At 41.4% G+C, this 25,493-nt stretch overlaps 1 protein-coding gene across 3 annotated transcripts in view; it reads right to left on the reverse strand.

The window, feature by feature from the left end:
- PRKAR2B (protein kinase cAMP-dependent type II regulatory subunit beta) overlaps positions 1-25,493 on the reverse strand; it is a 135,902-nt gene that overhangs the window by 107,057 nt on the left and 3,352 nt on the right. The window contains exon 1 of one of the 3 annotated variants that reach the window (XM_075857281.1): positions 4,136-4,221. The exons of the other annotated variants lie outside the window; for them this stretch is intronic. Within the exon in view, the coding sequence (XP_075713396.1) occupies positions 4,136-4,190 (55 nt within the window). The 5' untranslated portion in view covers positions 4,191-4,221. Of the gene's footprint in view, positions 1-4,135; positions 4,222-25,493 lie in introns of those variants that run through there. 3 annotated transcript variants of the gene reach the window in all.

Raw genomic sequence — 25,493 nt, forward strand, 5'->3', positions numbered from 1 at the left:
TGTATGGGCCAGTCATGTTATTTTACACCAAACTCACCCAACCATGCCAATATGGACTTTGCTTTGTGCACTGGGTCAGTGTCATGCTGGAACAGAAAAGGGTCTTCCCCAAACTGTTCCCACAAAGTTTGAAACATACAATTGTCCAAAATATCTAAGTAAGCTGAAGAAATTAAGATTTCCCTTCACTGAAACTAAGGGGCCTAGGACAACCCCTGAAAAACAATCCCATAGCATTATCCCTCCTCCACAAAATATTACAGTTGGCACAATACAGTCAGGTAGGTAACGTTCTCCGGGCATTCGCCACACACAGAGTCCATCAGACTGTCAGATAGAGAAGTGATTCGTCACTCTACAGCACACGTTTCCACTGCTCGAGTCCAGTGGCGGCATGTTTTACGCCACTCTGATGCTTGGAATTGTGCGTGATGATGTAAGGCTTGTATGCAGCTGCTCAACCATGGAAATCCATGCCTTAAAGCTTAGGGCCGGGCAATTATGACCTAAATCAAAATTACGATTAATTGAACATGTAACCTCGATTTACGATTATTCAGACCCCAACCGTTTTGCATGCCACACCCCCTATTTGCATGCTACGCCATTGAATTAATATTTATCCCCTGAGCCTGCTGTATATAATATATCCCCTGACACCCCCTACAGTATAATGCCCATAACTGCACTCCACACAGTATATTGCCTGACAGAACTGCCCTATACAAAGTATGTTGCCCCCATACTGCTCCCCAAACAGTATAATGCCCCTACAACTGCCTCCACACAGTATAAGGCCCCTATGGTTGCCCTCCACACAGGTCCCTTGCTCTACCATTAGATTTAACTGTATCTGCATCCTGAAGATGCAGACAGATTAAACCGGGAGAAAATTATTGATCACAAGAAGACATCGATTAATTGCGCTGAATTTCGATTACTTTTCAATTAATTGCTCAGCCATAATGAAGCTATGATGTTAATGCCTGAGGAGGTTTGGAACTCTGCAGTTGAGTCATCAGAGCATTGGTGATTTTTATGCATTATGCGCCTCAGCACTCGGCGACCCCGCTCTTTAACGAGGCTCTGTCACCACATTATAAGTGCCCTCTCTCCTACATAATCTGATCGGCGCCATAATGTAGATAACAGTAGTTTTTACTTTGAAAAACAATCAATTTTGAGCAATTTTAGATTTATGCTAATTCGTTTCTTAATAGACAACTGGGCGGTTTTTTTACCTTTTTACCAACTGGGCGTTGTAAAGAGAATTGTATGACGCTGACCAATCAGCGTCATACACTTCTCTCCATTCATGTCCATTTGTGTCCAATGCATTGAGAGCCTTATTCTGGTTTTCTTAAAAGCACATAGATTCAAGACAAGTCAGAGGGAAGATCACGTGAGTGGTGCTGGAACCGAAAAAGACAAGTATTTCTGCACACAGCACCCCAATGAAACACCAATGTACAAATGGAGGGTGCAATAAAAAAAAAGTGGGGTTATCCTTTAACACCTAAATCTATGATAGAAAAATGTTATTGTGGTAATAAGAAAAAGGAACAAGTAAAGATCGTGTGCAACTGAGTTTACTTCCCTCTTTTTTGCCCTCAGGTCAGTACCCAAATTTAATTTAAGCTGAAGACATGAGTAATGAAAAAACTCCACATAAGCTGTTATCAACTCAAAAAATAAAGTCTACTGTATATTTTGGTGATCTGGTACTCAAAAACTACCGAACATTTATCAGAAATAAGATAACACATTCTATAGAGGCATGGAGTATAAAACACAATAACAGCAATGTAAATCTGTCCATAAACATTAAATAATAGACGGCTGACAAATATTGTTTCCTGCACAGCTCAGATCAACCGAGCCTGCATTTTTGTTTTAATAGGGATAAAGAAATTAACTGCTGGCAGAAACCTCTAGAAATCCAACTTTCCAGATTCTACTTTCTCAGACATCGGACATCAAGCGGAGAGCCAGGTGGCCCCCATATACATTAGATCGCCGGCCGATCCCAAAAAAAAAATCGAGTTTTGTCTACTGTGTGTGTGCACCATTAGACTTTATAGCTATGTTCAAGCTCCGACTAGCCCCCCACCTGCCATTTTGAGAAGAGCACATACAGCTTCAAACGTGGGATCAGCGACGACAAATCAACATAAATATTGAAGTCTGAAACTCCTTTGGTATGCTGGAAAATGGCAAATATATCCAGTAACTACCACTTTAAAAAATGTAGGTTCACAAATCTATTATGCATAAGAACAAACTAAAATGGAGCTCAAAAGGAACTCCCTGTCTGACTTCACGATCTCAAAATGTGTACTTAACCCTCCATATGTGGGTCTCTTCTTTTACAAAACACTCCTTGATAAACGTATCAAACCCACCCATCATGGCAGCAAAATAAAATGGATGGCTGATGTTGGGAACATAACCGATAAACAATGATCCTTAGCCTTAGAAACACCAACGTTAGTCTCCCCTAAGAATGCGAGCCTACTACACAACGGCCAGATTAAATACATTTCAGCCAAACACTCCAGACTTCTGCCATGAGTTATCGGGCACACAAAACTTTCTTTCAGCTACTCTAGGAGTGCCAAGAGCTTAGAGCTTTTGGTCCCAAATGGTTATATCTCTAAACAATTCAATGGGTATGCTGGTAACACAAGACCCTAAAACTGGTCTCCCTTTCTTAGACCCTGACAAATACTCCTCTACCTCAGACGGAACCTTCCTGTTGGAAACTCTTCATAGCCAGGGAATGCGCTGCTAAATTTTGGATGGCTGAGTGTGTACCCACTCTTCATGATTGGAAAGTATCAGTAAACACGTCTTTATAGGATAAAAATGCAATATATGCCCGTAGAGGCTGCACAGAAAAATTCATTAGGATTTGGAGCAGGTGGCTCGACTCCCCATATACCCAGTGTTCGCCCTTAAGCATTGCAAATCATAATATTAAACCTCCTTCTTTCCCAGGACATGAAATACTTCTTTAAATCACATATACCACAAATAACCTTTTTACAGAGTGTTGGTTTTGAGAAGTGTATATTTTATTATTTTTTTTCAGTTATAAAAAGATGCAATAAGGTGGCTATCTTCGCTTCTGTGCTTGCTCCTACTCTGTTACGATGTCATAGATAGGCATGTTATACTTTTCCTCTGTACTTGTAATACACGGTGATCAATGATTTTTTTAAAGCCTTGAGATGCTTATCCTTTACTTGCTTGTGCTTGCCTTTCTAAGTGTACTGTACTGATTTGTTTTATACACACTTAATGATGCTGTTCAGATTGTCTTGTACTTCTCTATTTTATGGTTGTGGACTACTGCATTCTGGCATTGTCATCCACATCTATCAAAAAAGGAATCTAGATATTTAACAGAAATTTATTTAGAGGGGGTTATTTTTTTCTAAAATGATAGAAATGTAAAATATGTTTTTTATTTATAATATGTTGAAACAATTTATTGTAATAAGAAAAAAAACCATATTCATACATATTACATACTGATGCTGTAGATACAATGCAGCAAGCACTGATCATTTTGAAAAAGTTGATCATAATGCATCGTGATACCAAGTGGTAGAATACGTGTTCCACCAAAATCAATTTAAGATAAAATATACTTATCTACTCAATTAACACTAGTAGTGAAAACAGTACTTTATATTTTTGTAACACTAAGTTATTATAGTTCGGTTGTAATAATTTATGATTTCTCAAAACATTTAAAAACAAGAACATGGCAATAAATGGCGCCATAGAAAAAATACATTTATCTAGCAAACAAGGAAGACACCCCCCCCCCCCCCTTATTTTTTCAAGATAGCTTTCAGGAATAACCAGACAAAAAAACTTTATTCTATTCAAGCTACACATTAATAAAACAAATAAATAGGATTATTAATTATAAAACACATTCACTTTAAGAAGACAACAAGAAAGATTTCTGGTTCTTTCTTCAAAACATAGACAGATATATTTATGCAGAACTAATGTAGAATCATGTAAAACGATGAGGAAAAATAATTAAAATACTGTATGAAGAATAACAACATTCCCCAGAAAACCTTAATCTCCCCAGCTTGGAGTTTCACCCTGCACTCACCATTATTTGATGGGGTGTCCTTTTTCATGTTGTTAATTCCGGATTTAGAAGTCATTTTAAACAGTAAACCGGCACAATAGCATTCATTCCCCAAGCATGATCATTACTCTTTTCGCTTCAATGACAGTATCAGGTTTTGCCACTGCATGGACTGTGACGTAGTCAAACCTAACTGTGTCTAGGATCACCAGGCACGTATTCTATGGCCAATCAAAGGCCAGGGATTTTCATTAATTACATACCTAACACAATGAAAATACAGAAGCAAATTGTAGCTTGAAGAATCTGCCTGTCCAACTGCGAAGCATAAACTGTCAAGTATGGCTTGTTCAATATTTCCTGCACTAAATGTATTTTTAGCCAAGGCAAACTCAAGTTACACATCAATAACAATAAGATGATACATCTTGTGAAGCCTGGACATTTTGTATCCTCTCCTAAGGATTATCATATGATCTAAATAAAGGTTAGATAATTGCTACAATTTTCCAGCTGTTATCATGATGGTCCAGGCCTTATAACATGACAATGAGGATGTATACCTACAGGTCTAAAGTAAATAAAGTGATAGGTTATGTATCACTGCAAACTAATAATGTAGAACTGTAAGATATTCAGAATTGTATGAAATATACAGGATACATTACCGGTGTAAAGAAGATAAGGATACTGTAAATCATGGTCGTTCTAGAACAAGGTCATATATGATAAAGTATTTCCTGCACTGGTCCCTCAACAAAAGGTGTACATTTTGCTAGTTATCCATTAGGCTTATATAATTCTTCTCCCTAAGTAGCTGAAGATTATTTCATTGTTAGGAAGAAGTTTATTGGGTTATATAACGTGTTATTTACATGTGGGTAATGATGCAAGTTTGGGAATAAATGTAGTACTGTATTACAGTAACAGACAAACTATATTGGACAACAGAGACAACAAAAGGAAGTACCAAGCACATATATTCCTTGTATATAAAATCAAGTTATTTAGCCCCATTAGTAAAAATTGTAAAGCAAATTTCAGTCAATTGTGTTTTATGTATATGTTATGATACTTTAACTAGCATTATGATATGCCACTTAAGTCAAAACATACTAATTGATTAATTTTGGAGCCACCAGATAAAAAATATCAATGACACCAAACAAATATCCGGCTGAGGGTGCCGTCATACAAGTTTGATCCCAGGTTCCTCAGACCCTTTGATATCCTACAGCAAAATCAACCCTGTCACTTATTAGCTTCGGCTGCCTCATACCCTCAGGATCCCCACCTCTTTTCATGTGTCCCTCCTGAAGCCGGTGTTCCTGAACTGCTATACAAAAACACCTAGCCCTGCAGTTGCTCCCAGCAGTTCTTACGAGTATACGAGGTTAAGGAGATCCTGGACTTCAAAAAAGTAGGAGGTAGAACGTTTTATTTGGTGGATTGGAAGGGGTTTGGTCCAGAGAAGAGGCCCTGGGAGCCAGAAGAGAACCTCAATGCTCCTGTCCTCATTAAAAATTCCTCTCTCGCTCTGGTTGGTCCCAAGAAGGGGGGGGGGAGCGTAAGAGGGGGAATACTGTAGCGTCCACGGCCAGTCGGGATTACTCACCCCCCCCCTGACGGCCGTAGCCATGTATCCCCAGGAGAAACCAGTGCTCACTTTCACTCCGTTCTGCTGTGTCCCTAAGGGGACAGTGCGCGCGCATAAAAATAAATTAACCCATGATCAGACTGGACTATAAAAAGGGCTCTGCCTTTTCACTCATTGCATGAGTGGTTGTATTTACCCATGTTAGTCTTCGCAAATGGTCCCTTAGTGTTATCCAGTTCCTGTTGTTCCCGTGCCCTGCTACCTGTATCCCGTGCTCTATCTGTTCCTGTGCTTTAACCTGTTGGAGTCGTGTTTTGCCACCGGTCACGCCTGCTGAAATACACCACGTCTGCTGTCTACAAGTTCATCTAGATAGTGCCCCTAAAGAGCCCCTGTAGATAGTGCCCCCCATAGAGCCCCCTGTAGATAGTGCCCCACAAACAGTGCCCTCCATAGAGCCCCCTGCAGACAGTGCCCACATATAGTCTTCTGTAGATAGTGCTCCACATATGGCCCCCGTGTAGAGAGTGCTCCACATAAGGCCCCCTGTATATAGTGCTCAACATATCGCCCCCCTGTAGAGTGCTCCACTTATAGCCCCTCACACATATAGCCCCCTGTAGATAGTGCTTCACATATATAGCATCTCCCTGTACATAGTAATCCTCACATATGCAGGAGGGGGTGACAGCAGCTGGTTTCAGTGGCACCGCCGCCCCCTCACAGAGCCAGCAGGCTGCCGCCTGACGCGAGATGCTCATCTCGCCTCATGGCTTGTGCGGCCCTGCATTACCCCATATACTATAATATATACATTGTAATTATCACATAATTTCATATACTATAATACATACTTTGTAATTACCACTGTACCACATCATCCCATATACTATAAAACATACATTGTAATTACCCCATATACTATAAGGGCATGTTTACACAGCCTGTTTTCAGCCATTTTTCTGTCTGTAAACGCTCCGAAAAATCGGGAGCAGAACGCCTCCAAACATCTGCCCATTGATTTCAAGGGGAACAATGGCGCTCTTTTCCGACGGGGCGTTTTTTTTTTTTAAACGGCCGCATAAAAAAAAACACCCGCGAAAAAGAAGTGCATGTCACTTTTTGGAGCAGTTTTTCATTGACTATAGAAAAACAGCCGCGAAAAACGCAAGTTAATTAAAAAAAGCTGAAAATCAGGAGCTGTTTTCCCTTGAAAACAGCTCCGTATTTTTAGACGTTTTTTTTTAAGCGTGTAACCATAGCCTAATAATCGCTAGCTTTCGTCAGGAGCCTCAATCTTGCTGCAACAACATTTTCGCATGTAAACTTCACATTGTCCCACCCAATATCACCCTACAGACCCCCAAAAAAAAGAAATAAAATAAAATCGCTAGAATGAAGCAGCTGTATTGCTTGTGTGAGCGCTCAGCCGCTTAGTGTCTGTTCGGCTTTTTCCGGAAAGCCGATGTATCGGAGTACGGGCTCATAGACTTCCTATTGAGTTCGTACACCGATACATTTGTTTCAGGAAAAAGCCGAACAGACACGAAACGGATGAGCTATCACAAGAGCGATTCAGCGGCTTCATTCTAGCGACTGGTGGGGGTCTCAGTGCTCGGACCCCCACCAATCCAAACTTCTGACAGGTCACTATAACACGTCAGAAGTTTGTCAAACGTTTAGCTACACTTTAAAATTACAACCAGTTTGGAGAACCGGGGAGAAGAAAAATCCTAACTCAGTCACCCGCTGAAGCTGGCTTCACCTGTGTATTTATGAATAAATTACGGTAAGTGCAATGAAGTGTATATGTTTCAAATGCAGCGTACCTGCTGATGTGCGCTTCCTGAAACTTTTTTTCTTACTCCTATCCAGCTTTGCAGGAAGATTTCAGCAATATTCAAGGCCAGGCTGAGGCACCTCCTTCCCCATCGCATTACATTGCATGGCATAAACTGTCAGGGAGCCTGACAGCACATTAAAGAGGCTCTGTCACCAGATTTTGCAACCCCTATCTGCTATCGCAGCAGATAGGCGCTGCAATGTAGATTACAGTAACGTTTTTATTTTTAAAAAACGAGCATTTTTGGCCAAGTTATGACCATTCACACGACAGCCTTTAACCCCTTCTCGCCGCAGCCCTTTTTCAGATTTTCATTTTCGTTTTTTCCTCCCCACCTTCCAAAAGCCATATTTTTCCATCCATATAATCCTATGAGGGCTTGATTTTTGCGGGACGAGTTGTAGTTTTTCATAGCACCATTTATTGTGCCATATAATGTACTAGGAAACAGGGAAAAAATTATTTGTGGGGTCGAAAATGAAAAAAACTTTGATTCCTCCAGTTTTTTGCGCATTGTTTTTACAGAATTCACTGTGCAATTAACCCCTTTAGGACACAGCCTGTTTTGGCCTTGTGGCACAGCCGATTTTTTCAAATCCGACGTGTCACTTTATGTGGTAATAACTCCGGAACGCTTTTACCTATCCAAGCGATTCTGAGATTGTTTTGTCGTAACATATTGTACTTTATGTTAGTGAAAAAATTTGGTCGATAAATTCAATTTTGCACAAGATGTGCAAAAATTACCATTTGTCTAAATTTAAATGTGTTTGCTTGTAAAACACATAGTAATACCACACAAAATAGTTACTAGTTAACATCCCCCATGTCTACTTTATGTTTGCATCATTTTTTTCACATACTTTTATTTTTCTAGGACGTTACAAGGCTTAGAACTTTAGCAGCAATTTCTAATATTTTCAAGAAAATGTCAATATGCCATTTTTTCAGGGACCAGTTCAGTTCTGAAGTGGTTTTGAGGGCCTTATATAAAGTCCCCATAAATCACCCCATTTTGAAAACTGCACCCCTCAAAGTATTCAAAACCACATTCAGAAAGTATTTGAACCCTTTAGGCGTTTCACAGGGATTAAGGCAAAGTAGAGGTGAAATTTACAAATTTCATTTTTTTTGCCGAAATTCATTTGTAGTAAAAAAAAAAAATCTGTAACACAGACTGTTTTATCTGAGAAACGCAACTCAATATTTATTGCCCAGATTCTACAGATTTTAGAAATACCCCACATGTGGCTCTAGTGTCCTAATGGACTGAAGCAACGGCTTCAGAAACAAAGGAGCAGCTAGGGGATTTTGGGGCCTCCTTTTTTTAGGAATATATTTTAGGCACCATGTCAGGTTTGAGGAGGTCTTGTGGTACCTAAACAGTCGAAACCCCCCCAAAAAGTGACCCCATTTTGGAAACTACACCCCTCAAGGCATTTTTCTAGGGGTATAGTTAGCATTTTGACCCCACAGTTTTTTTTTTGCAGAATTTAGTGGAATTAGTATGTGAAGATGAAAATCACCTATTTTTCTGTGGAAACATAGAATTTTTTCATTTTTACAAGGAATAAAGGAGAAAAAGCACCCCAACATTTGTAAAGCAATTTCTCCCGATTACAGCAATACCCCATATGTGGTCGTAAACAGATGTTTGGACCCACAGCAGGGCTCAGAAGGGAGGGAGCGCCTTTTGGATTTTGGAGCGCAGATTTTGCTGGATTGGTTTTTAGTGCCATGTAGGGTTTGCAACGCCCCGGGGGGACCAAAACACTGGAAACCCCCCAAAAGGGGCCCCATTTTGGAAACTACACCCCTCAAGGAATTTTTCTAGGGGTATAGTGGGCATTTTGACCCCACAGGATCTTTTTTAGAGCTAAGGTGACCAAAAAACAACGATTTTGGCACTTTCAATTCTTTATTTCTTACAGCGTTCACCGTGCGCAATAAATTACGTTTTACTTTATTCTGCCGGTCGGTACGATTACGGCGATACCATATGTGTATAGTTTTTTTAAAGTTTTGCAGCGTTTGCACAATAAAATGACGTTTCTATAAAATAATTCATTTTCTGGGACACGCTATTCTGAGCCGTAACTTTTTTATTTTTTCGTCAAAAAAGCTGTGGGTGGTCTTGTTTTTTGCGGGACGGGTTGTAGTTTTTATTGGTACTATTTTGGGGTAAATGCGACTTTTTGATCACTTTTTATTCTATATCTTGGGAGGGGTGGTGACCAAGAAATAGCGATGCTGACATAGTTTCCCGTTTATTTTGTTTGCGGCGTTCAGCGTGTGGAAAAATTAGCATTATAGTTTCATAGTTTGGGTCGTTACGAACACTGATACCAAATATGTGTACTTTTTTTTAACGGTTTAATTTTTTCCCTATAATAAATGACTTATTATAGGAAAACAAAACCTGTTATTTTTACACTTTTATAAAACATTTTTGAGCTTTTTACACTTTATATTTTTGTTTATTAACTTTTCTTTTACTTTTTACACTTTATTTTTTTGACCTGCAGCTTTGATCGCTGCTAGAATACATTACACTACCTAGGTAGTGTAACGTATTCCAACTGTCAGTGTGACGTCACAGTCACTCTGACAGTTGGTCTACGAGGATCAGCAGAGGCTGATCCTCATAGGCTGACATACATGGCAGACTTGGGGGCCGTTGTCTGGCCCCCGGGTGCCATCACAAGCATCAGAAGCCCCCACGATTGCATGGGGGCTGCTGATGCGCTACAAACCCGCTACATTCGGAGATCGCAATCGAGCCCCGCATGTAACTGGTTAATTGCCGAAATCAGCGGCGATGAGCCGCTGATCGGCAACACTGGAGTGTCAGCTGTCGGGGACAGCTGATCTCCAAGTTCCCGATGCAGACTGTCGCCGACAGTGTGCCATCGGGAACGACACAGTAACTTCCTGTCACTCTGACCGGAAGCCTATCAGGACCAGCCCAAGGTTGGTCCTGATGGGCTTCCGTCCATGGCAGACCCGGAAGCTTCCATTTGCCATAGTAACTATTGGCAAACCCCGCGATTTTGGACCGGGGTCTGCCAATATGAGAGAAACCCGCAAAATTCGGCGATTGCACCTGATCGCCGAATTTAAAAGGTTAATTCGCCGAAACCAGCGGCAAAGGACCGCTGGTCGGCAAGAGTGGAGTGTCAGCTGTCGGCGACAGCTGACCTCCTGGTTCCCGGTGCACACTGTCGCCGACAGTGTGCACCGGAAAAACTCAGTAACTGTACGTCCTTGTGCGCTAAGACACTGGCAGCAGGGACGTACAGTTGCGTCCTGGTGCGCCTAGGGGTTAAAACACGTTAACTTTATTTTGTAGGTCAATCCAATTATCGCGATACCTAATATATATAGTTTTTTCTATATTTTACTACTTTTACAAGTAAAAACCTTTTGTGTCGCCAATTTCCGAGAGCCATAACTTTTTTATTTTTCCGACTATTTAGTGGTATGAGGGCTTATTTTTTGCGGGATAAGCTGTAGTTTTTAATAATACAATTTTGGGGTACATGCAACGTTTTGATCACTTATTTCATTTTTTTTGTAGGAGATGAGGTGACCAAAAAAATAGAGATTCTGGCGTTTACAATTTTCTTTATTTTTTTTTTATACGGCTTTCACCGTGCAGGTTAAATAATGATATATTATAATAGTTCATACTTTTACGGACGCGGCGTTACCAATTATGTTTATTTATTTATTTTTTTACTATGCTCTAGGGGGAAAATGGGTTTGTTTGTTTTTTACTTAAAAAAAACACAACTTTATTTAAGGCCTTAGCCCATTTTCACACGACAGGGTTTCCCGGCCGGGTGACGGCCGTCATCCGGCTGCAGTAGGAACAATAGAACCCTAATGGGGCTATTCACACGACCGATTTTTTGACGGGCCGGGAAAACCGGCCGTCAAAAACGGGGACATGCCCTATTTTTGGCCGTTCACCCAGCCACCCAGCTCCCATAGAAGTCTATGGGGCCGGGTAATAGATGGCCATCACCGGAATGTGACCCGAGTGACGGCCGTGTCTACCGTCGCTCGCTCTCTCCTCACAGCGCAGAGTGCATGTGAGGAGGAGTTTATGCCATTCGAACAAATCGGTGTACGCTGGAGAGAAGTTTCTATAATGTGGGGGTGCTGTATACAGGGGTACTGTGTGGCAGGGCCCGGGTGTACAGCAGGTGGAAGGGAGCACTGCGCTGGCTCCCTTCCCGTTTGTTTTAAAAGCACCCTGGCCCGGCGGCACCTACCATGGCCGATGGCGCCGCTAGCAGCTGCCGCGGCTGCTACTGCTGTAGCGACGCCGCTATAGCAGAGCAGGGAGGTATCTCCCTGCTCTGCTATGTGCTAGCCCCACTTTAGCTCCCTGAAGGAACGGAATCCCTGTGTGTTCGGGGATTCCGCTCCTGGACAGAGCGCTTGATATCTCTGTCCATATATGGACAGTGACATCAGGGGAAACTCCTGAAGCGGAATCCCCGAACACTCTGTGACCGGAGATTCCACACCAAGCGAAGCCAGTAACGTTCAGTGTCCATAAATGTACACAGACGACAGGGGCTTTTCCTGAAGTGGAATCACCGGCCACATGGGCATTCCCCTTCAGGAGTTGCCCCTGATGGCACTGTCCAGATATGCCCGGCCCGGGAGCAAAACGGATGCAAACCGGCCGGGAAAAACGGACGATTTTATCGGCCGACACTCGGACTCTGTCGGGACCCTCTCATGTGAATAAAGCCCAATTCACACGAACGTGTCCGTTTTGCGCACGTAAAAAACGCAGCGTTTTTCCTGCGTTGCAGTTCCATGTGATATCGGTGAATGGTGCGTGTCTGCATTTTTTACGCGCGTATGTCACGCGTATCACGTCAGCAAAATAAACTGAAAGTGGTTGTTTTTTTTCATAATTTCTTTAGCAACTGTTGCGTGAATCACGCACAGCACACGGATGCGTGAAATGGGTGCGTGATGCGCAAAAAACGCACAAGTATAGGACATGCAGTGAGTTTCACGCAGCGGACACACACTGCTTGAAAAACACAATGTCTGAATGTCCCCATTGACTTGCATAGGTCCGTGTGACGTGCGTTGTTTTAACGCGCGTAACACGGACGTGAAATACGCTCTTGTAAAAAAGGCCTAACTCATTTTTACTTTTTTATTTTATCGTTAGACCGCTTGCAAGATATACTGCAATACTAATGTATTGCAGTATATGGTCATTCTGACAGGCATCTAGTAAGCCCTGCCGGAGGCAGCGCCTAATAAGGAGCACAGAGATGGCGGACCTGGGGGCCCTCATTAGGCCCCCAGGCTGGCATAGGAACTATCGCCAACCCCTCACTCGCGATTGCGTTGCGGTGGGCGCGATGAGCTGTTAGAAAGAGAGTGTGACCCCCTCTAACGATTTAAATGGTGCAGTCGGTATTGACCGCAGCATTTAACGAGTTAAACGAGCGGGATCACGCTCGAGCGCGAAGCCGCTTGTTACTCTGAAGTTTCGGCTGTAACAAACAGCCGACACCGGCATCGTATGGAGCGGGTTCACTCCGTGAGCCGGTTCCATACTTCCCGTACCAGACTTTGGCATATGGATACGTCAAATGTAGGGAAAGAGTTAAAAACGGATCAACTGTCAGTTTTTCACGGCCGTTTTGCATCAGTGTGTCTCCAAATTTTCATCTATTTCCTGGCCATCTGACCGCTTTTAAGGCCGTTTGTCATCAGATTTTCATGGCCGTTAAAGAAACGTATGTGAATTACATTCGTCAGTTTTTTTTGTCCCAACCCCCTGAAAACACCACAATGCCCATGTAGAAAGTGCCAGGATGCCCCTGTATATAGTGCCAGTTGCCACATAGATAGCGCCACTAGGGGCTCCCAGTAAGAGCGGAATCCACGGTCAGAGCTTTGCCGACACTCTGGCCCTAACGGCACTGTCCATATATGGACAGTGACGCCAATTGATCTCCCAAAACAGGAGTCCCCGGCCAGAGTGTTGTTGATGCTCTTGCCGGGGATTCCGGCATCTCAAAGTCCCTAACATCGTGCTCCAAATTATTATGCACATTGGATTTAAGGGTAATAAACATTTAATTATTAGTTTTTCAATTAACCACTATCCGCACGAGGACGTAAATGTACGAGGACGTACAGTTACTGAGTTTTTCCCGGTGCACACTGTCGGCGACAGTGTGCACCGGGAGGTCAGCTGTTGCCGACAGCTGACACTCCCCTCTTGCCGGCCAGAGGTCCTTTGCCGCTGATTTAGGCGAATTAACCCCTTAAATTCGGCGATCGGTTGCAATTGCCGAATTTTAGGGGTTTCAAGCATACCGGCAGACCCCCGTTCCGAAATCGCGGGGTCTGCCGATAGTTAGTATGGCAAACGGAAGTCAAACAATGGCTTCCCAGAATGCCATGAACGGAAGCCCATCAGGACCAACCTTCGGCTGGTCCAGATAGGCTTCCTGTCAGAGTGACAGGAAGTCACTGTGTCCCCGACAGCTGACACTCCAGTGTTGCCGAACAGCGGCTCATCGCCGTTGATTTCGGCAATTAACCGTTACATGCGGGGCTCGATTGCGATCTCCGCATGTAGCGGGTTTGTAGCGCATCAGCAGCCCTCATGCAATCGTGGGGGCTTCTGATGCTTGTGATAGCACCCGGGTCTGTCAGCCTATGAGGATCAGCCTCTGCTGATCCTCATAGACCAACTGTCAGAGTGACTGTGACGTCACACTGACAGTTGGAATACGTTACACTACCTAGGTAGTGTAATGTAGTCTAGCAGCGATCAAAGCTGCAGGTCAAAAATATAAAAGTGTAAAAAGTAAAAGAAAAGTTAATAAAAAGGGTTTTATAAAAGTGTAAAAATAAAAGGTTTTGTTATAGGGAAAAAATGAAAACGTTAAAAAAAGTACACATATTTGGTATCACCGTGTTCGTAACGACCCAAACTATGAAACTATAATGTTCATTTTTCCGCACGGTGAACGCCGCAAACAAAATAAACGGAAAACTGTCAGCATCGCTATTTTTTGGTCACCACCCCTCCCAAGATATAGAATAAAAAGTGATCAAAAAGTCGCAATTACCCCAAAATGGTACCAATAAAAACTACAACCCGTCCCGCAAAAAACCAGACCACCGACAGCTTTTTTGACGAAAAAATAAAAAAAAGTTACAGCTCAGAATAGCGTGTCTCAGAAAATAAATTATTTTATAGAAACTTAATTTTATTGTGCAAACGCTGCAAAACGTTAAAAAAACTATACACATATGGTATCGGCGTAATCGTACCGACCGGCAGAATAAATTAAAATGTAATTTATTGCGCACGGTGAACGCTGTAATAAATAAAGAATTTAAAGCGCCAAAATCGCTATTTTTTAGCTCTAAAAAAGATCCTGAGGGGCCAAAATGCTCACTATACCCCTAGAAAAATTCCTTGAGGGGTGTAGATTCCAAAATAGGGTCACTTTTGGGGGGTTTCGACTGTTTTGGTCCCTCCGGGTAGTTGCAAACCCGACATGGCACTGAAAACCAATCCAGCTAAATCTGCGCTCCAAAATCCAAAAGGCGGTCCTTCCCTCCTGAGCCCTGCTGTGGGTCCAAACATCAGTTTACGACCACATATGGGGTATTGCCGTAATCGGGAGAAATTGCTTTACAAATGTTGGGCGGTTTTTGCTCCTTTATTCCTTGTAAAAATTCTATGTTTCCACAGAAAAATAGGTGATTTTCATCTTCACATACTAATTCCACTAAATTCTGCAAAAAAAAAAACTGTGGGGTCAAAATGCTAACTATACCCCTAGAAAAATGCCTTGAGGGGTGTAGTTTCCAAAATGGGGTAAATTTTTGGGGGTTCGACTGTTTAGGTACCACAAGACCTCATCAAACCTGACATGGTGCCTAAAATATATTCCTAAAAAAAGGAGGCCCCAAAATCCATTAGGTGCTCCTTTGCTTCTGCGGCCTGTGTTTCAGTCCATTAGGACACTAGGGCCACATGTTGGATATTTCTAAAATCTGCAGAATCTGGGCAATAAATATGGAGTTGCGTTTCCCTGGTAAAACCTTCTGTGTTACAGTTTTTTTTTTTATTACAAATGAATTTCGGCAAAAAAAATGAAATTTGTAAATTTCACCTCTACTTTGCCTTAATTCCTGTGAAACGCCTAAAGGGTTAAAATACTTTCTGAATGTGGTTTTGAATACCTCAGTTTTCAAAATGGGGTGATTTATGGGGACTTTCTAATATATAACAAAAAAAAGAAAAGATTCCACAGCACTGGACTGCAAGTGGGTGCACGCCTCAAATAGACCTGGTCCGCGGTCCTGGATATCAAGCAGACAAAAAATGGACAGAGGCAGCACTTCCAAAAAGAGCAAGAGCTATTTATTCACCCATGCGACGTTTCAGTCCAACTGGACTTTTTTCAAGCATGCTTGAAAAAAGAAAAAAATCTTGCTTGAAAAAAGTCCAGTTGGACTGAAACGTCGCATGGGTGAATAAATAGCTCTTGCTCTTTTTGGAAGTGCTGCCTCTGTCCATTTTTTGTCTGCTTTCTAATATATAAGGCCCTCAAAGCCACTTCAGAACTGAACTGGTCCGTGAAAAAATGGCCTATTAAAATTTTATTGAAAATATGAGAAATTGCTGCTAAAGTTCTAAGCCTCGTAACGTCCTAGAAAAATAAAAGTACGTTAAAAAAAATGATGCAAACATAAAGTAGACATATGAGGGATGTTAACTAGTAACTATTTAGTGTGGTATTACTATCTGTTTTACAAGCAAATACATTTAAATTTAGAAAAATGCTAATTTTTGCAAATTTTGGGTAAAATTTGACGTTTTTCACAAATAAATATTGATTTTATTGACCAAATTATTTCACTAACATAAAGTACAATATGTCACGACAAAACAATCTCAGAATCGCTTGGATAGGTAAAAGCATTCCGGAGTTTTTACCACATAAAGTGACACGTCAGATTTGAAAAAAATCATGTGTCCACAAGGCCAAAACAGGCTGTGTCCTAAAGGGGTTAAACTCATGGATGGTATTGTGTCTAAGGGTATGTTCACACACACTAATTACGGACGTAAATCGGGCGTATTAACCCCCGAATTACGTCCTAAATTACAGCTTGAATGCGTTGACAAACGTCTGCTCATTGAAAGCAATGGGCTGACGTTTGTCTGTTCACAGGAGGCGTATATTTACGCGCCGCTGTCAAAAGACCTATCACTTCTTGGGGCGTAATTGGAGCAGTTATTCATTGACTCCAATGAAAAGCAGCGCCAATTACGTCCGTAATGGACGCGGCGTTCAAGCGCCTGCACATGCCGCTACGGCTGAAATGACGGAGCTGTTTTCTCCTGGAAACAGCCCCGTTATTTCGGCCGTTACGGACGCTGCCGAGTGAACATACCCTTAGGGTTCTTTGGATCATTGTAATCAATCTCAGACACCTGTGATAATTAGTTTGCCAGGTGTGCCCAATCAAAGGAAAGCTACTTAAGAAGGACGTTCCACATTATTAAGCAGGCCACAGGTTTCAAGCAATATGGGAAAGAAAAAGGATCTCTCTGCTGTCGAAAAGCGTGAAATAGTGCAATACCTTGGACAAGGTATGAAAACATTGGATATTTCAAGAAAACTTAAGGATGATCATCGTACTGTGAAAAGATTTGTGGCTGATTCAGAGCACAGACGGGTTAGTTCAGATAAAGGCATAATGAGGAAGGTGTCTGCCAGACAAATTAATAGGATTAGGAGAGCAGCTAAAATTCCATTGCAAAGCAGCAAACAGGTATTTGAAGCCGCTGGTACCTCTGGAGTCCCGCGAACCTCAAGGTGTAGGATCCTCCAGAGGTTTGCAAGTGTGCATAAAGCTATTATTTGGCCACACCTAAACAATGCTCACAAGCAGAAACGGTTGCAGTGGGCTCAGAAATACATGAAGACTAAGTTTCAAACCGTGTTGTTTACTGATGAGTGCCGTGCAACCCTGGATGGTCCAGATGGATGGAGTAGTGGATGGTTGGTGAATGGCCACCATGTCCCAACAAGGCTGCGACATCAGCAAGGAGGTGGCGGAGTTATGTTTTGGGCTGGAATCATGGAGAGAGAGCTGGTAGGCCCCTTTAGGGTCCCTGACGGTGTGAAAATGACCTCTGCAAAGTACGTAGAGTTTATGACTGACCACTTTCTTCCGTGGTACAAAAAGAAGAACCGTGCCTTCCGTAGCAAAATTATCTTCATGCATGACAATGCACCATCTCATACTGCAAAGAATACCTCTTTGTCATTTCCTGCCATGGGCATAAAAGGACGGAAACTCATGGTGTGGCCCCTATGTTCCCCTGACCTCAACCCTATTGAGAACCTTTGGAGCATCCTCAAGCAAAATATCTGAGGGTGGGAGGCAGTTCACATTAAAACAGAAGCTTTGGGAGGTTATTCTGACATCCTGCAAAGATATTCAAGCAGAAACTGTCCAAATACTCACAAATTCAATGGATGCAAGAATTGTGAAGGTGATATCAAAGAAGGGGTCCTATGTTAACATGTAACTTGGCCTGTTACGTTTTTTTTTTATTGAAAGAGCTTTTCATTTCTGTAAATATGACCTCCTGATGCTGCAAATTCAACAACTTATCATTTTCGTTCTCTTTACAATCTTTAAAATGTTTTGATCTCTGTTGTGTATAATAATTTTAAACAGTGAATTTTGAGTTTTTTTACTTCTAAAAAAAAAATCTGTTATCATTAGGAGATTTGTTCAATAATATTCGCATTATACTCCAACGGTTGATGGCTTGAAGATTATACTGACTGTCATTTGCATCGACTATTTAGGAAAATCAGCGAAAAATAACATTTGCATAATAATTTGGAACGCGGTGTATATGGACAGTGACATCAGGGGCTCCCTCTAGAAGCAGAAATCCCCAGCCAGAGCGTTGCGGATCAAGGCCGGGATCAGTTTTTAACAACTGTCACAAGCATGGCTTTCTGAAAAACGGTTAAAAAAATTATTCATAGACTTTTATGGGGGCTGTCTGTCCGTGAAAATGGCTGAAAATATAACATGTTTTATTTTTTGACAAACATTCACTGGTCATTAAAAAAATGGCTGTGTAAATAAACCCATAAAACTTCATGGTTCTGAAAACGACCGTGCAATTGTGTGAATATAGCCTAAGATGGTGATTTCCTGCTCAGTTATCACTAAGGAGGGACGCAAGGAGGCCAGACTAACACACAGAGAATTCCCTCTAAACGTATGTCTATATGTGCATGTATACCTGTGTTTTCATATTCTTTTTGTTGTTCTTAACCTCTTCCCGCGCTGCTCCGCAATAGTACGTCCTGCAGAGGGGTTAGTTCCCGCATCAGGACATACAGTTGCGGAGTAGTTCCCGGCGCACACTGTCCTAACGGACAGTGTCCGGGAATCAGGAGGTCAGCTGTCCCCGACAGCTGACACTCCAGCCTTGCCGGTCAGCGGACCATCGCTGCTGATTTCGGCAATTAACCCCATAAATGCGGTGACAGATTGCCGTCGCTGCATTTAAGTGGTTTGAAGCACATCGGCAGCCCCCACAAAGTGATCGTGGGGGCTACCGATGCTTGTCGTGGCAATCGGAGGTCAGACAATGACCTCCGGGTTGCCATGTACAGAAGCCTCGGAGGAGCAGCCTCCGCCGCTCCTCCAAGGCTTCCTGTCAGTGTGACAGTCACGTCACAAGGACAGTTGGAATGCATTACACTACGTGTGTAGTGTAATGTATTCCAGCAGCGATCAGAGCTGCAAGTCTAAGTGTCCCCTAGTGGGACAAGTGAAAAAAGTAATAAAAATGTTTTAAAAAAAAAAGTGTCAAAATAAAAGTTACGTTATAAACAAACACTGCATTTTTTTCCTATAATATGTCTTTAATTATAGGAAAAAAATGAAAACTTAAAAAAAAAAGTACACATATCTGGTATCACCGCATTCGTAACGACCCCAACTATAAAACTATAATGTTATTTTTCCTGCATGATGAACACCCCAAAAAAAATAATTAAAAAACAATGTCAGAATCACTATTTTTTGGGTATTAGTATTGCAGTATTAGTATTGCAGCATATCGTACCCGCGATCCAATGATCGCTGGTACAAGTCCCCTAAGGGGACTAATAAAATGTGTAGAAGAATTAAAGTTATTAGTAGTGAGAAAGAAAAAAAGTTTAAAGTTAAAAAAAAACAAAAAACTTTTCCCATTTTTCTTCTAAAGTAATGTCAAAAAATAAACAATTGATATCGCTACATCCGTAAAAGGCCGAACTATTACAATATACCATTATTTAACTCGCACAGTGAACACCGTAAAAAACGTAAATAATTTAAACCGCCAAAATCGCTGTAGTTTTCGTTTTTACCGCAAGGCGAAAGCTGTAAAAACGAAAACCCAAAAAAATGGAATCATATTTTTTTCCTATATTCCTATATTTTCCTATTTTTTTTTCAGTTTCCCAGTACTATTTATGGCACTTTAAATGGTATCAATAGAAACGACAATTCCTCCCACAAGAAATAAGCCCTCACATCACTCTGACGGAAAAATAAAAAAAGTTATGGCTCTTGGAAGGCGGGTAGTGAAAAACGAAAATAAAAAAGCAAAAAATGGATCAGTCCTGAAAGGGTTAATTTATTTCTAATGAAAAAAAACCGTATTACCACATGTGGGGTATTTCCGTATCCGGGAGAAATAGCTTTACAAAAATTGGTTGTTTATTTCTCCTTTATGCCTTGTGAAAATGAGAAAATTCAACATTTTAGTGGGAAAAAATTGTAATATTAATTTTCTCCGCCTAATTCTAATAAATTCTGCAAAAGACCCGTGGAGTCTAAATGCTAACTATACCCCTAGAAAAATTCCTTGAGGGGTGTTTCGAAAATGGGGTAACTTGGGGGGCTTCCACTGTTTTGGTCCCTCCAGGGCGTTGCAAAGGCGGCATGGCACCGAAAAACAATCCAGCAAAATCCGTGCTCCAAAATCCAAATGGTGCTACTTCCCTTCTGAGCGCTGCCATGGGTCAAATCAGCAGTTTATTACCACATAAGGGGTATTGCCGTAATCAGGAGAAAATGCTTTACATCTGTTGTGGTTCTTTTTTTCCTTTATTCCTTGTAAAAATGTTACATTTCTATGCTTTTTCAGAAAAAAAGTTGATTTTAATTTTTCACTGCCTAATTCCACTAAATTCTGCAAAAAACCTGTGTGGTCAAAATGCTAACTATACCCCTAGATAAATTCCTTGATAGGTGTAGTTTCCAAAATGGGGTGACTTTTGGAGGGTTTCCCCTGTTTTGGTCCCTCCAGGGGGTTGCAAACGCAACATGGAACCGAAAACCAATCCAGCAAAATCTGTGCTCCAAAATCCAAATTGCGCTCCTTCCCTTCTGAGCCTTGCTGTGGGTCCAATCAGGAGTTTATTACCACATATGGGATATTGCCGTAATCGGGAGACACTGCTTTACATATGTTGGGTTGCATTTTCTTTATTATTTCTTGTAAATATGACAAATTTCTATGTTTTTTCAGAAAAAAAGCAGATTTTCATTTTTACAGACTAATTCTAATAAATTTAGCGAAAAACCTGTGTGGTGAAAAAGCTAACTATACACCTAGATAAATTCCTTGAGGGGTGTAGTTTCCAAAATCGGGTAACTTTTGGGGTGTTTCCACTGTCTTGGCACCACAAGACCGCTTCAAACCTGACAAGGTGCCTAAAATATATTCTAAAAAAAAAGGAAGCCCAAAATCCACTGGGTGCACCTTTGCTTCTGAGGCCGGTGCTTCAGTCCATTATCACACTAGGGCCACATGTGGGATATTTCTAAAAACTGCAGAATCTGGGCAATAAATATTGAGTTGCATTTCTCTGGTAAAACCTTCTGTGTTACAAAAAAAATGTATTAGAAATTAATTTCGGCAAAAAAAATAAAATTTGTAAATTTCACTTCTACTTTGCTTTAATTCCTGTGAAACGCCTAAAGGGTTAAAACACTTTGTCAATGCTGATTCGAATACCTTGAGGGGTGCCGTTTTCAAAATGGGGTGACTTCTGGGGATTTTCTAATATATAAGGCCCTCAAAGCCACCTCAGAAGTGAACTGGTCCCTGAAAAAATAGCCTTTTGAAATTTTCTTTCAAATATGAGAAATTGCTGCTAATGTTCTAAGCCTTGTAACGTCCTAGAAAAATAAAAGGACGTTCAAAAAACGATGCAAGCATTAAGTAGACATATGGGAAATGTTAACTAGTAACTATTTTGTGTGGTATTACTATCTGTTTTACAAGCAGATACGTTTAAATTTAGAAAAATGCTAATTTTTGCACATTTTTTCTAAATTGTGGCGCTTTTCAGAAATAAATACCAAAATTATCGACATTTTTTCACTAACAAAGTACAACATGTCACGAGAACACAGTCTCAGAATCGCTTGGATAGGTAAAAGCATTCCAACGTTATTAATCACAAAGTAACACGTCAGATTTGAAAAAAATCGGCTGGGTCCTGAAGGCCAAAACAGGCTGGGTCCTGAAGGGGTTAAAAACCTTATTAAACAACTCTTTACTTCTTTTTTTGTCTCACTAATGGACTTGAACACGCAATCTTTAGTTAGCACAGTATACTGCTATATTTATGTATTGAAGTGTATTGTGCTTTTTTTTTTTCTTTTAACATGGCAGAGCTGCCATGACAAGCCATCCGCATCCCACAATCACATCGCGCGGGGGTGACACTGGGTCAACCCTTCTGTCTAACGGCATAAATGCAGCTGTACACCACGGAATCTAAGCCGGTAAACAAATGTCAGGAAGGGGGTTAAAGGGGTTGTCCGAGAGAATAAGAAAAAAAATACCTGAAGGAAATGATGAAATAACAAACCAAACATAACTGGGCATACATTGTATGGCAGCAATTACCACATTGCAGTGAGATATGGTGTCATTTTAAAGTGTTTTATTTAATGTAGTAGAGCAGGAACAAATGAATCTGTCACCCAAGAAGCAACCTGTTGTTACAAATTGGAATCCCAACCCTGTGAATACAGCTCAAAAGATTGTCCCTGCCCTGGGTCCATATAATACAAACAACCATACCATTTTATAGATACTCCACACTATTGTGTCCATACAGTTGTGAAGGCCAAACAGTAGTGCCAGCACAGTAATATGCTATATATAGCAAAAAGACAGACCACACATAGAGATTTTAAAATTGTCACTGCCTAGTACCAGACATAGAAGTAGAGGGTTATTACATGTGCAGAGGTGCAAGACACGGCATAAGGACCGTTATTTCTAGCAGTCAATTGGTTAAATTGTCTAACAGTATGTCCGGCATAACGCAGGAATTAAAATATAAGAAGCCCCCTCCCCCCGACATGTTTCGCTACTAAGTAGCGTCCTCAGGGGTACACAGGGCTAGTGGCGGCACGCCGAAAGAGCTCTTCCTCTTATAAACATTTCCGATGACGTGCATCGGACGTGTGTCTCAGTACGACTAACCAGTCAGAACAGGTAAGAGAGTGTACTGACCCCCAGAAAGAATGGATTGGCGAATAGAGAAGAACATAAGATGAGCCAATAAAAGGCTAGAGAGTGCGCATGCGCGCATATGTCAAATAAGGACATTATGTAAATTGTCCGTAAAAAGTCAGCGCATGCTCACTGAGTATATGGGAATCAGCGAAAAATCACGCATGCGCAGATAAACAGTGACGGGACTTAGACTGATTTCAGTGGGTAGCAGAGACCAAGAAGTCAGCGCATGCACATCTGTAAAAAATGGGACTTAGTGTAACAAATCGATTATTGCAAGGTGCCAAAGGTAAGTATTAAAGATTGTTGAATTTGTTGAGCTAAAAACATAATGGGAGCCACATTAGAGGGAAGGTGCAGAGCGTATGTATCGGCATGCCATATAAAAGATACTCAATCAAGAAACATGCACATGAAACCCTCCACAGAGGCACAAATGGGACCCGAGACACTATGAAATGTGTAAAAATGTTTGATTAGATGATAGCCAATCGACAGACATAAGGGACAGAACATATGGAAGAGACAAGGGGCCGCCATATCTGTGTGGTCTGGAGTCATAAAATTAACTATTTGTAATGTAGAGGAAATCCTCCACACAATTAAAGGTGTATATATTACATTTTTATATCTATGTTTTTATTGGTATATAGAGCAGGTGCAGGGTTAATCCACAATGCAGCCTGTGTCCCCACACGTAAATATAGACCCAAAATACACACTAGTAAAAGGTTTTGCATGGGATCAAAGAAAGGCAGTAAAGGTAAATCCTTAATTTAGACCCAAAGGAGTCATGGTATTCAGGCGGTGAATCCATAGTGCCTCTTCTTGCAAAAGTCTCCGATTTAGATTACCAGCCCTAGGGCCCAATTTTATTTGGGCAACACCCCAAAATTGAAGTAATCGAGGGTTGCCACCATGAAAATTGTGAGTATGTCTTGATAAAGTGGTGTCTTCGTTATGGTTGATGGTACTGAGGTGTTTAGAGATTCTTCTCCTCAGTTCCTGAATGGTCTTACCAACATATAGCTTAGGACAAGGACATTTGACGATGTATATAACTCCACTGCTTTGGCAGTTCATGAACTGTTTAATCTCATATGATTTGCCATCAATTGGATTAATGAACTTCTTAACTGTTGGCATAAAGGGGCAAAAGGAACATCTGCCGCAAGGATGAAATCCCTTTATAGGTGATTTCAGCCAAGTTTGTGAAATACTAGGTCATGTGGAATAGTGGCTATGTACCAGGAATTCCCGCAGATTTCTCCCCCTTCGATAGGTGATGCTTGGGTTTGCCGAAATGGCATCTTTCAGATTCAGTATTCCACAAACTTGGCTGAAATCACCTATAAAAAAATCAACCTATTGCAAGAAGAAGCACTATGGATTCACAGCCTGAATACCATGACTCCTTTGGGTCTAAATGAAGGATTTACCTTTACTGCCTTTCTTTGATCCCATGCAAAACCTTTTACTAGTGTGTATTTTGGGTCTATATTTACGTGTGGGGACACAGGCTGCATTGTGGATTAACCCTGCATCTGCTCTATATACCAATAAAAACATAGATATAAAAATGTAATATATACACCTTTAATTGTGTGGAGGATTTCCTCCACATTACAAATAGTAAATTTTATGACTCCAGACCACACAGATATGGCGGCCCCTTGTCTCTTCCATATGTTCTGTCCCTTATGTCTGTCGATTGGCTATCATCTAATCAAACATTTTTACACATTTCATAGTGTCTCGGGTCCCATTTGTGCCTCTGTGGAGGGTTTCATGTGCATGTTTCTTGATTGAGTATCTTTTATATGGCATGCCGATACATACGCTCTGCACCTTCCCTCTAATGTGGCTCCCATTATGTTTTTAGCTCAACAAATTCAACAATCTTTAATACTTACCTTTGGCATCTTGCAATAATCGATTTGTTGTTACACTAAGTCCCATTTTTTACAGATGTGCATGCGCTGACTTCTGGTTCTCTGTTACCCACTGAAATCAGTCTAAGTCCCGTCACTGTTTATCTGCGCATGAGTGATTTTTCGCTGATTCCCATATACTCAGTAAGCATGCGCTGACTTTTTACGGACAATTTACTTTATTTGTCATATGCGCGCATGCGCACTCTCTAGCCTTTTATTGGCTCATCTTATGATCTTCTCTATTCGCCAATCCATTCTTTCTGGGGGTCAGTACACTCTTACCTGTTCTGACTGGTTAGTCGTACTGACACCTCCGATGCACGTCATCGGAAACGTTTATAAGAGGAAGAGCTCTTTCGGCGCGCCAC

Source organism: Rhinoderma darwinii, chromosome 3, assembly GCF_050947455.1.
Source record: "Rhinoderma darwinii isolate aRhiDar2 chromosome 3, aRhiDar2.hap1, whole genome shotgun sequence".
Classification (NCBI taxonomy): domain Eukaryota; kingdom Metazoa; phylum Chordata; class Amphibia; order Anura; family Rhinodermatidae; genus Rhinoderma; species Rhinoderma darwinii.